Raw genomic sequence first — 15,179 nt, 5'->3', positions numbered from 1 at the left:
CCCATCAGCATTTAACCCTTCTGAGAAGCACTCCCTGGCTCCTGTTTATGCTGAAGTCACCTTTGGGTCATTATTTGGTGGTCTCAGTGGGACTGAAGTTGGACAAAGGCCCTTTGCACTTCTCTGGACCTCACAATTTAAGCAGCTTGTAACACCTTTTCCACCTTTTAGTGCAGAGTTAGAAGCACCAAAGCCTGTTTGGAAAAGTGAGATGCATTTCACCATAGAAATCTCTTTTCCACAAGAGTTTTATAAAATGTTCCATCTTTATGAATAAGAGGCGGGGGCACAGCAGAGGAATAAAAAGACAGGCTGGAAAAAGGAATGTTAGAGGTTGAAATTCATCCATACATGTTCCCCCCGCTATCTTGATTATATCAGCATGATAAATAAGTAATAAATAACCCTGCAAGTATTTCACTGTTTACAGCAGACACTTCCAAGTCATTAAGATGGAAAACCTCACAGCAAATTGGTTGCATTAATGCTTTTCCATTCTTATGCTGCTTAAGTGTGTTTCAAAGTCCTGCTGTTTCCACAAATTCCAAATGCACCAGATTTGCCTGAGACACATGGTGAGAACTCCCCAGCATCTGAGATTAAATCCTGCAGATTCGGGGCTGGAATACAGATTAAACAGGGAGGGGAGACACCAGGCTGTAAGTGTGGTGGTTTTTAATACGGCTTTACTTCTGTGCTCTGTCTCCAATAAATTAAATGAGGCAAGGAACAATGTGTGGTGGAAAAGCTTGTAATTTAAAATTATACGGCTGACACGCACGAAGGAACAATGCCATCATTTATCGTCAGCTCTCCTTGTATCTCTGACAAATTTAATCTAATGGGGGGATCTCCCAAAAACAGATTATCAAAGTTGTCTGCACTTTGAAACCCATCACTGTGTTTTATGGATAAGCACCAGCTCTGGGGACAAAATGGGAGGGAGATCTCATTTGAAGGCAGACAGGTTCAGGGGGAGGCTCACGAGGTACAGGAGACCAAAATTGTGGAGGGAGTTTGTCCTTGTCCTTGATCCTTCTCCTTGAAGAAGGGGTCCCCAGCACAAGGAATCCTCCTGGCTGTGCAGGACAAATCCAGGCCCTGGTGCCAGGGTTTAAAACCAGGATTAGGATTCACTGGGTTAGGCTGGGACTTGGGAATGCTGCTTGGACCAGCCCTGCTCCTCTGTGACTTGTGTCCTTCCCTCTGGGTGTGACATTCCGTGGCCTTACCCTGCAAAGCTTTTAGGAGGTCTCTGTGAATGGCTGGGCTTCCCCTGGAAGCTCCAAGGCACAGCCCCACAGCTTGGACAGAGCAGACTCCTTCTTTTTAGTTCCTTGGTGAATTCCTGTGCAGTGCAGAACTGCCCTGGCTTTGGGCACCTGCAATTCTCCCTTTCTCTTTAGTCAGTCTATACTTTTTATCAGTACCAGACGGATGTAAACCAATCTGTGTAAACTGTCAAAGACTTGCGCCTGGTTGCAAAACGCAAAACTATCAGAAGGAAACTAAACCACAAAAAAGGGGATTTTGTCAGAGTAGCAAAGCCACAGATGCTTAACCCCCCATCCCCCCAGTTTGGAAGTGGTTGTATTGAAATGTCAGCTCCTGTTGTGGGTTCAGGCAGCTCCTGCTGGCTGCCACAGGCTGGGTGTGTTTGTGTCCCCAGGCACGGTGGGAGGGCCTGACCGGCCGCATCACCTTCAACAAGACCGACGGGCTCAGGAAGGACTTTGACCTGGACATCATCAGCCTCAAGGAGGAAGGCACGGAAAAGGTAAGCAGGACTTTTGTAAAATAAAACGTGGCAGAAAGGTAATTTGACAAGAGCATAGTTCCTGAGCTTGAATCTCCTGTGGTTGGGGTTAAAGACTCCACTGCTCCCTAGTAATTTGAGGCAGAGTTAAAGCAGAGCTGCTAAGATTGGTTTTTTTAATTTTACAGTGCATTTTGAGGTATGGGAAAGGAATGTGGTGCAGGCAATACTTATCTCATGGAAAGAATCATTTTTAGTGCACCTCATTTTCAATTCACTGCAACTGTGGATGGTAAATTCATATATAGAGGTAGATAAATTTATATAGCAGTGCACAGATAAATGTGACATGAGGGAGAGAGGAAAGAAGGTACTCGAGTAATAATCTCAATGAAGTGGAGATGGTGAGAATTCTCCAGGTTTCTGAGATTGAATTTGCTCTCTCCCTTTTCTCAGTCCTCAGCCAGCACTAGGGGCTGCCCTGGGGGTGGCAGCTGTGGGTGTCCCAAGCCCCAGCACAGGTGACAGCAGCTCCCAAGGCTGCTGGCCCTTGCTCTGTGTGCTGGCTCTGCTCTGGATGGTAATTGCTGATGGGTTAATTGAGAATTTATCTGTAATTGCTCCCACACAGCTCTTCAGACAGCTTCTCTTTTCATTTTTAATGAAGCACTCTGTTTATTTTCCCCTGTACCAAGGCTGCTGGCGAGGGTTCTAATCATTTATATAAAGTGTGGAAGAAGGTTTGTACACAGACAGGTGATGCCAAAACCCTGTGGGCTGGGTCTTCACACTCAGCCTTTGGGTTTTAGTGGTGACTCTCCTATTGCAGTTTAGAGACAACAGTCTCTTCTGAAAGCAGGGATTTTCCTCTTAGGATCAGTTTTTCTCCACTTGAGACACTGTAATTGCAAAGACTAAAAAGATCTTGGCAGGGTTCGGGGATTTTGGTTTTCCACCAAAATCAGGGGGGTTTTATTGTTTTACTTCTTGGGAGTTGTGCTTTTCCCATCCTTGAATAGAGGCCCCTGTTGCAGCAAAACCAGTCCTTTTCTCATGTGCCATCCTTCCTGATTCACCTAAAATTTACCCTGAGAGGTAAAATTACACTATTTTGGATGTGTATTGGCATCAGCTCCAAAGTCTGGTTTAACGTACAGAGCTGAGGACGTTTTTCCCCACACAAACCTCTCAGTGCTGGCAGTGTTCAAGCATTATTGCCTCAGAATTTGGATGAGTGTGTTATTAGCTCCTCACAGAAAATAATAGAGATGATGAAGTGGATGCTGTCATTCACTAATTGGGACTAAGCTTGTTTGTAAAAGATGTAAATCATCCCAGGAATCTCATCCCTCTTTGAACGTAAGGTGCTTAAAACACAAAAGTGGGATTTGGAGAACAGCTCCACTCACTGCTCCCCGCAGGACTTACAGCCCCTTGTTGCTGTTCTATGAGGAGAAGAATAAAAGCTGCATCCACTGACTCTGAAGTGTTCTGCAGCCATGAGACAGAAATTTTTTATAGTGCTTAGGGTTGTATTTTGTCCATGGTTCACAGGGGTCACATTATTCCACACCCCTCTCTCATATGCAGTTTTGGGGTTGTGTTGTTTGTGTGAGAATAACCAGGGTAAAACACCCTCTACAACCCTCTGTGTTCTCATGGAGCACATACATACTTAATAGCCCAGTTTAATCTCCAGTGGATCAGGCTGAGGCACAAAGGCCCTCTCCCCTCCGTCCTGGGGAGCAGATCATCCCCTGCCAGGCAGAAGCATCTCCCTTTTGACTGCAGGCACCTCATGTTCTGCTGAGCTGATTTAAACCAAATTATAGCTGGTTCAGAGCGTGGGCTGGCTGGGAAGGGCCCATGGCATCTCTCAAACTTGTCACTAAACTGCAAAACATCCCCTGGCCTCCCCACAGTGATGTCCTACGTGAGTCTCATCCTTGCTCCTCCCTCCTCCTCCTCCAGGCAGGGCCGTCCCTTTGCCCAGGTGTGCAGTGCTCTCCTCGTCTGTTCTGTGTGCTCTGTGACTCTGCTGCTCCCTGTTCTCATGGATGTCTTCCTCTTTGCCTGCTACCAGCCAACAAACACATCCCAAGTCAGTCACAGTGAGCAGAAGCGCTCATCCACCCTGGTGCAAATCCAAGGACACTGGATATTTACTGTGTTCCTGGCTCAGGCTGCCAGGACAGCCAACATTTTATTTCCTTTGTATATTTGTGCACTTTCCAGATCGGCTTCCTAACCTGATCTAGTTTTGGAAACGAAGGGAATGGTTGACAAATGCTTGGCATAAACTTTTTTTTTTTTTTTTTTTTTTTTTTTTTTTTTAAATGGCGTGGATGTCTTCATTGAGAATTTGGAAAAAAAAGTTTGTGAGGGGCACCTGGGGGCACAAACCCTGAGTTTGCTTGAAATGGTTGTGCTGTCCACAATGCCCAGCACAAACCAACCTGCCTGAGCCAGCTCCTTGCCTGGAGCTCCTCACATCAGCCCTCGGGCTGAAAATCCAAGGGCAGAAACACTGGAGATGCATTTAAGTTGGGTAAATATTGATCCGAAAAAATAATATGGTTATAATTTTTGTCCCCACAGTGTAGATACAAATCCTTTGAAATCACAAATATCTTCCCTGTGGGCTATGGCTTGGGCAGTAAATACTGGAAGTTTTCCTTTCTCCCTGGCTAGAAAGGAATTTGCCTTTGGCCACTGATGTTTGCTGAGCAAATACTGCTGGCAGTGCAAAATGGTACCACCTTGGGAGCTCTGACATATCCAGGAGTGCAGGAATGACAGAATAATCTTTGCTAAACCTGCTGAAGGCACAGGTCAAGCAAAAGGCCAGTGCATCCATCAGTCTGTTCCAATGTAGTTATTCAGGCTTTTAACCTGATCTGTCACAAGAGAGAGGTCTTGCCATGTGTCTCAACTCCACCATTGACAATTTCTTTTAAAAAATCATAAAAATAGACACTTGGCGCTTTTTAAAAGTAGGGTACAAAGCCAGCATATTCCACTTTAGTAGCCAGTTGGCCACCCCAGCACAGCCCTGCCAAGCCTCATACTCTCAGTGCTCCTGGGTTTGCATTTATGCATTTTGCAGTCATTCCTTGGGGTTTCTGAGTGAGCCCACGGTGTTGCTGCCTTTCTCCGAGCTCCTGCCCTCCTCCAGCACTCTGTCCTTCTTGAGGTGACCCCTGAGGCCGGTGCTCTGGGGGGTTAGGGAATTAGGACAGCCTCTCACTCGCTCTCTTCCCTGCAGATTGGGGTCTGGAATTCCTACAGTGGCCTTAACATGACGGACAGCAACAAGGACAGGTCCACGAACATCACGGACTCCTTGGCCAACCGCACGCTCATCGTCACCACCATTCTGGTAAGGCTGCCCAGAGCCTTAGCTTTAGGCTCAGGATCCACACATATCTGCGTGAGATTGACTCAAAACCACCCCACTGCCAGTGGAAAGCTCCTGGGAACCTCCGCCCCCAAAATTGTTTCACCTCCTCCAGCGTTTCAGACAAACCCTGCGCACTTGTCCTCCCAGAAGAACGAACACACACAAACACTCAGCTTTGCAGTCACTGCTTATACACCCTTTGTTCTGCTGAAAATGAGACAAAGGGGGCTGGAAGGAAGTGGTGAACAGCAGACAGACTGAATCATTGTTCCTACTGAGAGGAATGGAAAAGGTGTCACTGGGTATTCAGGAGCTGCTCTGCCTCGTGCTTTCTACGTCCCCAGTAATGCCACATTCTTTCCAGTTGCTCTGCCCTGTTCCTCAGGAGGAGGGAAAGAGCTCAAAGGCTCCTTCTGCACTACTTGTCTATTGCCAGAGGTGTTTTGCCACATTAAACTGCTTGCCTAGATCTTCTTCTATCCAAAGTCCTGTAAAAGGGAAAGCAAAAATGTACTTTGCAATCTGCCTTTGCTGTTCTCTATTCCCACTTCACTCCATTTGAAGGTTTTTCTCAGTGAAGACTTATTTTTCACAGAATATAGAATGTTAGGTTCCCCTTTTGAGTTTTTTTTCTGTTATTTAGGACCCTTTTTCCTTCAGTGTCCCTTCCTGTCCCTTGGAGTGGGACAATGGAGGGTCCAGACCTTGGGTCAGACTTTTGAGCTACTGGGCACAAGTGGAATTAAAGCTCCTGGGAGCTACAAATGGTCCATTCTCCTGAAAATTAGGGCCCTTATGCTCATCACTAATTCATTCAGTGAGTTTGTTAATACACCTACAACAGCTTTTAGTGCACACAGTAAATTGCTGGTTTCCATGTACTTGCAGTCCCTTTGGAAAATATTACCATGGTGTGGAGAAACTGATCTAGTCCGAGCCAAGCCTCACATCTCCTGCCTGTCTGCTGTGTTTTCCTGCAGGAAGATCCCTACGTGATGTACAAGAAGTCTGACAAGCCCTTGTATGGCAATGACAGATTTGAGGGGTACTGCCTGGACTTGCTAAAGGAGCTGTCAAACATTTTAGGCTTCATCTATGAGGTCAAACTTGTTTCTGATGGCAAATACGGAGCTCAGAATGACAAGGGAGAATGGAATGGAATGGTGAAGGAACTCATAGATCATGTAAGAATGAACTCTTCTCTCTGTTCTCCTTTCACCTGGGCTATTTTATATCTGAAATCTCTGCTGTGCTTTTCACCTTTTGGAGCCACTCCTGTGTCTGTTTAGAGGAGGAACGTCTCAATAAGCAGTTTGTGGGTGTTGGGGGGAAATATTCATCAGTGGCTATGTCCCAAATGTCCCCCTGCCTTGTAAAAAGAGGAAACAGCACATCCCAACCCCCCAAAATACCCTATAAATATTAAATTTTGTTGAATTTGAGCCAAAATAGGTTTATTTTTTTAATACTCAGGAAAGAAATGGAGGGAATTGTGTGGGTTTGCTGAACATGCAGGAGATGAGTATTTTCCCTTTTTTCTTTCCAGAAAGCTGACCTGGCTGTTGCTCCTCTCACCATTACCTATGTCAGAGAGAAAGTGATTGATTTCTCCAAGCCCTTCATGACGCTGGGAATCAGTATCTTGTACCGGAAGCCCAACGGGACCAACCCCGGCGTTTTCTCCTTTTTAAACCCTCTCTCTCCGGATATTTGGATGTATGTCCTCCTGGCCTGCCTTGGAGTCAGCTGTGTCCTCTTTGTCATTGCCAGGTAAGGCCAGGACAGAGTTTTAGGTGCACCCACAGCCTCTCCTCTCGCAGGTGTGGGATGGGCTCTGGAGTACAGGGGTATCAAACCATCCTGAGGGGGTTATCCAACCCTAAAACCTTTCTGCAAAGTCCCGGTATTGTCTCATCAGCACTGCATTTCTGTATTGCACTGACGGTTTTGTTTAAGGGCTCTTCCAAGAGAAATACCCAGTGGGATGCTTCAGGAGGCAGCACCCCAGCAGATATGTGCCGATATGTGTTACTTGCATGCAGGCATTTCCCTTTTCCCCTCACAGTGCACACAGTTCAAAGGTAAAAGACCCAGAAGGTTAACCTTGCCGCAGGTCCAACCTTAGAGGTCTCTTCCAGTCGAAATGGTTGTGTGCATTAGAGGAGGGGAGGTCAGGGGTTAACTTCCCAGGGGTGGCCTGAGGTGAAAGAGGAGTTTCTCCCTCCCTGGCAGCTGTGGGGCTGTGTGCAATTACTCACAGCGTCCCACAGGCTCCTGCAGTCCTCACTGTACCGTGAATAATAACCCTACTGTACACAGCCCATGAGCTCAGTCATGACTAATCTTAAATCTGCTCCACTCTGGCACACTGACTTTTCTGCAGTTGTGTGCCAAGGCTGAAAACATCCCCCAGCCCTCTCCACCTCAGAACAGTGGAAGGGAACACAAATGCTTTCCTTGAGCTGATGCCTGAAAGCAGTGCCTACTTAGAGTCAGCTGCATGGACTGAAGAAGAGAAATTGTGTTCATGCTAATCTAGATTTATACATTTTAAGCTAAGCTGTTTTTGAAACCCGCATCGAGACCTGTCCATGTCTCCAAATACACCGAGATTCCTGTAAGATTTGCAGAGTGTTTCAGCAAATATTGGTTGTTTTTAATAACCCCAGAAAACATCCACTTCTTAGCACTGTCACAGTAAATTAAATGGTTACCCCCATTTTGACATCAGTTCCTGGAAAACAAATACTTGGGAATAGTTTGCACAGACTGGTATAATCCTCCTGTCATTTCTTTCAACTTTTCAGCAGCTGAATAATTTCTCATTTGTCTCTGAGCCTCTGTAGCCTTGTCATTGTTACATTAATTTTTAAACTCAAACACTGAAGAAGTTTTAATCACTGGGAAGGGTTGCAGACTGGCAAAGCTCTGTTCCAAGTACACTGCCCGTGATGAACAAGGTGTTTTCTGCCAAAATTTCCCTTTCTGCTAATGCCATGTCAGCTGTGCTGTTACATCAGCAAAGGTAGAGCCAAGTAGCTGAGTCAATAATGTCACACAGACCCTGTGGAAAAAGGTGTTTAGGTGACCTTGAGCATCTCACCTTTATCAGAAACCTCAGCACAGCTGCTGCTGGAGAGAGCCAGGAAAACAGAAGGTCTGAGCAGTGAATTCTGCTGAACTGTAAGCCAGAGCCCAGCACAGCAATAGAAACAGGAGAAAAAAATCAGCTTTTGTTTTGAGGTGTAAAGATGTACACCCTACTAGTGCACTGAAATATGAACCCAGGACTAGAAAAACCTTCCCAGTCTGGAAGACAAGGCTTTGCTGCCAGAATTTCATGGCCACTTTCTAGCAACGGCCCTTTTGCTCTTCTGGTGGTGGAGACATTTGTGTCTAGCTCACTGAATGTGGTAGTTTTCTGAAACCCTGCAAAATTCCAGCCTTGGGCTTCCCAGGCAGGTCAGGCAGAGAGATTTATTCTTCTTCCTGCCCTGTGTGAACACTGTGGGGGGAGCTCTTCACTCCTGGGAATGTTGGCAACCTACTGGTCCTGACTGGATGTCTCTTGTGCAGGATGTATTTCCCTCTGAGCGCATGAACTGAGCTGGGAAAAAATCTGGTCACTCCACAACACCTGTTTCCATGATTACAACAGAAACTTGAAACATTTAATTTGGGAATTGCTTTTCTTTTGATGGGTGCATGCAGAACTGTTGTAACTTGAACCTGAAAACCTTGTCTTTTGTCATGATTTTTGATACTCTCGTTCTGGGTATTGTGCAGCTGATGGCATCCTAAGCTACATCCTCTCCCAATTAACGGATTCATTATTACCAGACTTCATTACTTCAGCTAAGCAAGGCACTCCGCTCTCAACCGTGCATAAATTCAGTGCTTAATTATATTGTTCCAACAGTAATTAGAATGTGTTGGGTGAGGTTGTCAATTAAAGCTGCATTCACACGCTCCATGAGGGCGCCACGTGGCACTGGGGAGGCTGAGGAGGAGCAGTCCTCGGAGAGTTCCTGCTGCCTGTGTGCTCAGGCCAGAGCTCTTCCCGGGAATCCCTGTGCTGCTCCCTCCTGGCCGTGCCCATCCGCTGTCCCTGCGGCTCGGGGAGCTGCCACTGCGCCCAACGCCTCCAAAGCTGGGGAGAGCAGGGTGCTCAGAACGCCCAGGCTGTGGGGCTGCTCCTGAATGGGCACCTGCGTCACAGTGGGACCCCATGGTCCTGGTGGGTCCCTGCCAGCTGAGAACATCCAGTGATCCTGGGAGTGATGGGCAGCTGCTGCTGCAGGGAGGCTCCAGCACCCACAGACAGAGTGGTGCTGCCCTGAGAGGGCTGCTGCTCCTTCCTTGTTCCCAAAACACACCCTGTGGCTCCCAGCAGTGCCCTAGGAGTGGGGCAAGGAACTGTAGGGCCGTGGCAGGGAGGAGAGGACAGGAGAGGAGCAGCAGCCCCGTGCCAGGCCCAGCAGTGTGCCACCCATCGCTCCACGGCTTATCCACTGCTGGCACAGGGCTGTGGATGTCCCAGGGACACCCTCAGTGCCAAACTGTCCTTTGGCAGGGGGCCAGCCCTCCGTGCTGGGCTCTGCTGTGCCTGTTCCCTGCTGTGCTGGGGTGTGCTGCTCAGCAGGTTTGCTGTGTGTCCTCTGCTCGATGTTTACAGACTGTTTCTGTTGACTGCCACAGGTTTACACCATACGAGTGGTATAACCCCCACCCGTGCAACCCAGACTCAGATGTGGTGGAAAACAATTTTACTTTACTAAATAGTTTCTGGTTTGGAGTTGGAGCTCTCATGCAGCAAGGTACACCGGTTACACTTCGTTCTCGCACACGTCCCACAGTCTGCTCCAGGGCTTCTGTGCTGGTAAACTCCACCCTCTGTAAACGCAGCATGTACTGTAAAACCTGATCTCACACACCAGAGTAGTGCAAGGGAAGGAAGGAAGCCATGTGCTTCTGCCACAGGGGAACCCTGCAACCCAGACCAGGAGGGCAAGCATCTGAGAGAAAGGGGAGCACACAGGGCCACACGGGAGTTCTGCTGCTGAAATGAAATTTAATTGCGAGAGGGGTCTCAAGTGCCTCATGCTGAAGCTGAGCTTATTGGTATAAGAGTTTTGGCAGCAGGAAAATGTTGGGCTCCATCCCAACACAAACAGCCTTAGCTGCCCTAGAAGAACTGTTCCAGCTGCCAAACAAGGACGGATGCTCTTTCTCCAGAAGGGTTGTTGAGTTTGTAGGCACTTGTCAAACATGTTGTTTAAAACCAACACCACACCCTTGTTTTCTATGGCTTTTCTGCAAGTATGAGTCTCATCCTTCTGTAAATGCATCCGACCCTAGAAGCCTTAGCTTAACCCAGTCACAAGCCCCCGTTGCTGACGATTTTGGAAACAGCTGACATTTTATTCAGGTGCCAAGGAGGGGCAGTGAAGCTTGCTCCGTGTGGGAAGTCAAATAGATCTATGTACTAAACACATTGTTTTATGGCATTTATGTTCCGAGGTTTCCAGTTAAATCACTTTTCACCAAAACTGGGGTCCACAGAAAAAAAAGAGAAAATATTTTCTAACAAACATTTCAAGTTGAGTCAAAGCTGAACAAAAAAGACCCCACCCCACAACAACCAAAAAGGCAAAGCCCAGCAGTACCTTGGTATGAAATTCCTAAACATTTAAGTAAGGAATGTAAAACCATCTCTGCATTCATACAGGTACAGTTTATGCTTTCCTCTTTAACAGACATGAGTAGCAGTTAAAAAATAAAGAGGCTTTTTTCCTAGATATGGTAGAGAATAAAGTTTGTATTGACCTAAGACGCACTTGCTTCTAGTGGTGCATTATTCTACTGAGAGGATAAAGAGCTTCCCCACAGAAATTGTTTTGAAGAAGGTTGGATGAAAGAAGAGCATTTCTGCTTTGTTTTGGAGCTTTTCTGTTTTGTTTTCCTTCCAATTTGTCAGTAAAACACAGGCTGAGGTTTTACAGTATCAGGCAGGTGTGTGTACTTAACTGTGGTCGCCCTGTGTGTGAAAGTCCCCCAGGATTTTGTGTTTCCTGTCCTGCCTTTTTTGGAGTTTACCATCATCCACAGCAAACTGTGGGATGCAGTGTCTGCTCGTTACCACTACCTTGGGTACATGACAGTCAGCCCCAACCAGACTCTGCTTGTCTTGTAAGGAGATTCAAAACAAAACAAAAGAAAGAGAGAAAATGAAAGAAAGGATAAAAGAAAACGTTCGTAAGGCAACACAAATGTTTCCATGTGCAAACTTGTGGTGTGATTGTCTGTGCATCATGGTCACGTGAAGAGTTTGGACATGATGGGAGCCGTGGTGGAAGTCTGGGTCTAGCGTTGCGCTCCTCCTCCTTGGCAGCAGCTGCTCGTTATGCTTGACTGGAAGCCACTTGTGATTAAATTTTAAAATGTGATGATCAGACTTTCTCTTTTCTACAGAGCGTGAGCAAAGTCTGGATCAGGATTGGCTGTCATGTCTGCCATAAAAAGGCACTAGAGAGACTTCAGCAAGTATTGTCTCTGCACCCGATCTTGCTGGCAACATTTTGATTTAGATGCTGCTTCCCCTGTTTTTCCCCTGGAAGTCTCAGATGTGTTTGCATCCTCTGAAAGCATCCAAACAGGGCACATTTCATCCAATCCATCCAGGGAAGCTGTCACTGTCAGAAAGGAGGGATGTCCCTCAGAGCTCAGCTCAGCCAGAAACAGGGCAGGCAGGAGCAGCCAGAGCACGGAGCGCCTGGGCGGAGAAGGGGGATGGAGCAGATCCCGGGCTGATCCCATAGCCTGGACAGCAGGAGAGGGGGATTCTGCCCCTCTGCCCCTGTGCTCAGGTGAGACCCCACCTGCAGAGCTGCCCCAGCCCTGGGCCAGCAGCACAAGGACCTGGAGCTGCTGGAGAGAATCCAGAGGAGACCCCGGAGCTGCTGCAGGGCTGGAGCCCCTCTGCTCTGGGGACAGGCTGGGAGAGTTGGGGGTGCTCACCTGGAGAGGAGAAGGCTCCAGGGAGAGCTCAGAGCCCCTGCCAGGGCCTAAAGGGGCTCCAGGAGAGCTGGAGAGGGACTGGGGACAAGGGATGGAGGGACAGGACACAGGAAATGGCTTCAAACTGACAGAGTAGGTTTAGATTTGATACTGGGCAGGAATTGTTCCCTGTGAGGGTGGGGAGGCCCTGGCACAGGGTGCCCAGAGAAGCTATGGCTGCCTCTGGAATCCTGGAAGTGTCCAAGGCCAGGTTGGACAAGGCTTGGAGCAGCCCAGGACAGTGAGAGGTGTGCCTGCCTGTGGCAGGGGTGGCACTGGGTGATCTTTAAGGTCCCTTCCAGCCCAGGCCACCCCATTATTCTGTGATAAACTCCATTCCATTCCCAAAACTTTTGCTGGAATCCAGGCACTCAGAAAGGCAAACATTGGAATAACCATGGGAAAAATGAGATGCTGCCCCTGTCAGCTCAGCCAGGAGTAGGGTTTGCTCTCACCTCACCAGAGCAGTCACTCAGGGCAGTATTATCAGGATGGGAACTGAGAGTGTTCTTTCCCACAGTGTATTGCTGCAGGAAATCACAGGAGATTTGGCATTTCACCCCGCCAAGTGCAGCACACAGGGATTTTCCATCCTCTCCTGAGCAGCGCTGGCACATTCCATGTGTGTGGCATGGCATCAGGGGCCAAGTGCAGGAATTCTATTTGTATGGCTGCCTAAGCCTAAAAGCAAGAATTCCTTCAGGATGACCTGAATCAGCACAGCTTTTGGAGTTCAATGCCAGCTTAGAAATAGAGAGCAAAGAGGAAATGTTTCATCATATTGGGAAAAAAAATAAAAATCAGGAAAGCAAGAAAGTACAGCACAAGCCCAAACACAAACCCAGGCAGTGCTACAGCTCTGGAAACAACCCCTTTTGGACTGGAAAATTTCAAGTGAGAGTTTTTGCCTTCAGACTGCTCTCGCTGTTTGGCAGTTCTGTCAACACACTCCAACCCCTGGGCTAAGCTTAGCTCTGACCTTTAAGAGACACAGCTCTGTGTTTACAAATACAGCTCCAATCTGTTTGCTGGTTGGTGAGGAATGTTTTACCCTCTCAGTCTCTGCCCCAAAAGTCCCTTTCAGAGTTTTTGCAAAGTCTGAAAACATTGAAATTTCTCGCAGAACTCACTGAATAGCTTAGGAGACATAATATGTCAACGTGTTTTTCCAGTAAGAAAAATACATTTGTCAAATCAAAAGCTTTAGCCCTGAACCTTCTGTTCACAGGCTCTTAAGTATTTTCTTAAGTCCATCCCTCATCAGCAAAATAATCACGCAAAAACTTAACTTTGAAGTCAAGTTACTCAGGTGGCTGCCTAAGAGCTTTGCTGAACCAGCTCCTCGAATCCCACATTATGCACAGAATTCAGTGGGAATGGCACCCAATAAGGGAGCAGAAAATTTGCCTCAGAATGCTTAGAAAGGCCAGTATCTCTGTGGCTGAAACAGAGGTTATCTGAGCTGCCTGGAAACCATTGCAGTGCCGGTAACAACTGCTGCTCTCTGGGGATTTATGGCAATGGCAGAGACCTGCTCACACCTGTTCAGAATAATGAGTGTTAAGTACACTGTGCAAAACTTTGCATTGCCCTGAGGATCCCAGGGATGTGTCCACTGACCCTCTGATTTTTCAGATGTGAGGCTGAAAGAGGTTGCTAGAAAGAGGTTTTCTGGGGGCTGAGCTGAGGTTCACTGGAGGTCTCTGGAGCTGCATTGATCTCCCTGTTGGTGCTGAGAAGTGTTGACAGGATGCACAGGGCAGGCTCCTCCTGTGAGGTATTTCTGTCAGGCAGCTGGGAGCAGAAGAGCGTTTGCTCAAGAGCTCTGGTTAGAGAATTGATTGCAGTGTATGGGCACAAAGGGACTCCAGAAGCAGGCAGAAATACCAGAGTAGCTTGCTGGGGATGTACAAGATTAATATCACAAGGCTGGTTAGCTCAGAGACGTGAGGGGGCTTATACCCAGGGATAATTCCATTTGTCATGTATCATGGCACACATCCCCTGCCCAGTGTGTTACCATTATAAATGTCAGCTGTGCATCTGTGAGATTATTGTTGAAATCATTTTATCATGCTACAGCTCATAAAAGCATTCTGTGCCTAGAACCAGGCTGTGCTATCAGGAAAGCCTCATTTTAATATTATCGTTTTGATGGTGTTGTAACAGGATCAGAGCTGATGCCCAAAGCTCTTTCCACCAGAATAGTTGGAGGAATATGGTGGTTTTTCACCTTAATCATAATCTCATCCTATACTGCCAACCTGGCTGCCTTCCTGACCGTGGAGAGGATGGAATCTCCCATCGACTCGGCGGATGACCTGGCAAAGCAAACCAAGATCGAGTATGGGGCTGTCAGGGATGGATCCACCATGACCTTCTTCAAGGTAAGGCAGCCCCGGGCACCTGCGGGGTCGAGAGGTGGAGCCACGGCATCCCCACGGATTGCAGGGGTAGGGAAATACATAATTCACCCAAAACCAGAGCCACAGCATCCTAAGGGATTAGAGGAGAAGGTAAATACACCAAGTACCCACAGCCAGAGCCACAGCATCCCAAGGGATTGCCAGGGTAGGGAAATATGTAATGCATCCAAAACCAGAGCCACAGCATCCTGAGGGATTGGTGGTGTAGGGAAATACATAATTCACCCAGAGCCACAGGATCCTGAGGGACTGGAGGAGTAGGTAAATACACCAGGTACCCCAGACACAGGGGATCCTTCAGGAGCAGGAATGTGCAACGTGGCAGGTTTCCCCCAGGACACATGGAAAACCAGTCTGGCAGTGGAGTGCAGTGAGGGGTAAACCCATCTGCCTCTGATGGGAGCCAGGGCACGGACATGGGGATATTCTCCAGCTGGGATCTTATTTCGTTCCGGCCACTTCACTAAAAAGCAGCTGGAAAAGTCTGCCTCCTCTTCTAAAAGGCACATTTTACCGTGGTAATTCCACAGGAAAAATGCAA

At 47.6% G+C, this 15,179-nt stretch overlaps 1 protein-coding gene across 2 annotated transcripts in view; it reads left to right on the top strand.

The window, feature by feature from the left end:
- LOC136375324 (glutamate receptor ionotropic, kainate 1) overlaps nt 1-15,179 on the top strand; it is a 52,056-nt gene that overhangs the window by 21,872 nt on the left and 15,005 nt on the right. Inside the window, exons 7-13 of one of the 2 annotated variants that reach the window (XM_066340773.1) lie at nt 1,670-1,777; nt 2,452-2,496; nt 5,022-5,135; nt 6,137-6,340; nt 6,703-6,926; nt 9,855-9,973; nt 14,382-14,599. In XM_066340773.1, coding sequence (XP_066196870.1) covers nt 1,670-1,777; nt 2,452-2,496; nt 5,022-5,135; nt 6,137-6,340; nt 6,703-6,926; nt 9,855-9,973; nt 14,382-14,599 — 1,032 coding nt within the window. The remainder of the gene's footprint in view (nt 1-1,669; nt 1,778-2,451; nt 2,497-5,021; nt 5,136-6,136; nt 6,341-6,702; nt 6,927-9,854; nt 9,974-14,381; nt 14,600-15,179) is intronic. The other variant, XM_066340772.1, reaches the window with a different exon arrangement.

The sequence above is a fragment of the Sylvia atricapilla genome, chromosome 2 (assembly GCF_009819655.1).
Source record: "Sylvia atricapilla isolate bSylAtr1 chromosome 2, bSylAtr1.pri, whole genome shotgun sequence".
NCBI lineage: Eukaryota > Metazoa > Chordata > Aves > Passeriformes > Sylviidae > Sylvia > Sylvia atricapilla.
The sequence above is the reverse complement of the archived record's forward strand: the minus strand, read 5'-3'. Positions and strand labels throughout refer to the sequence as shown.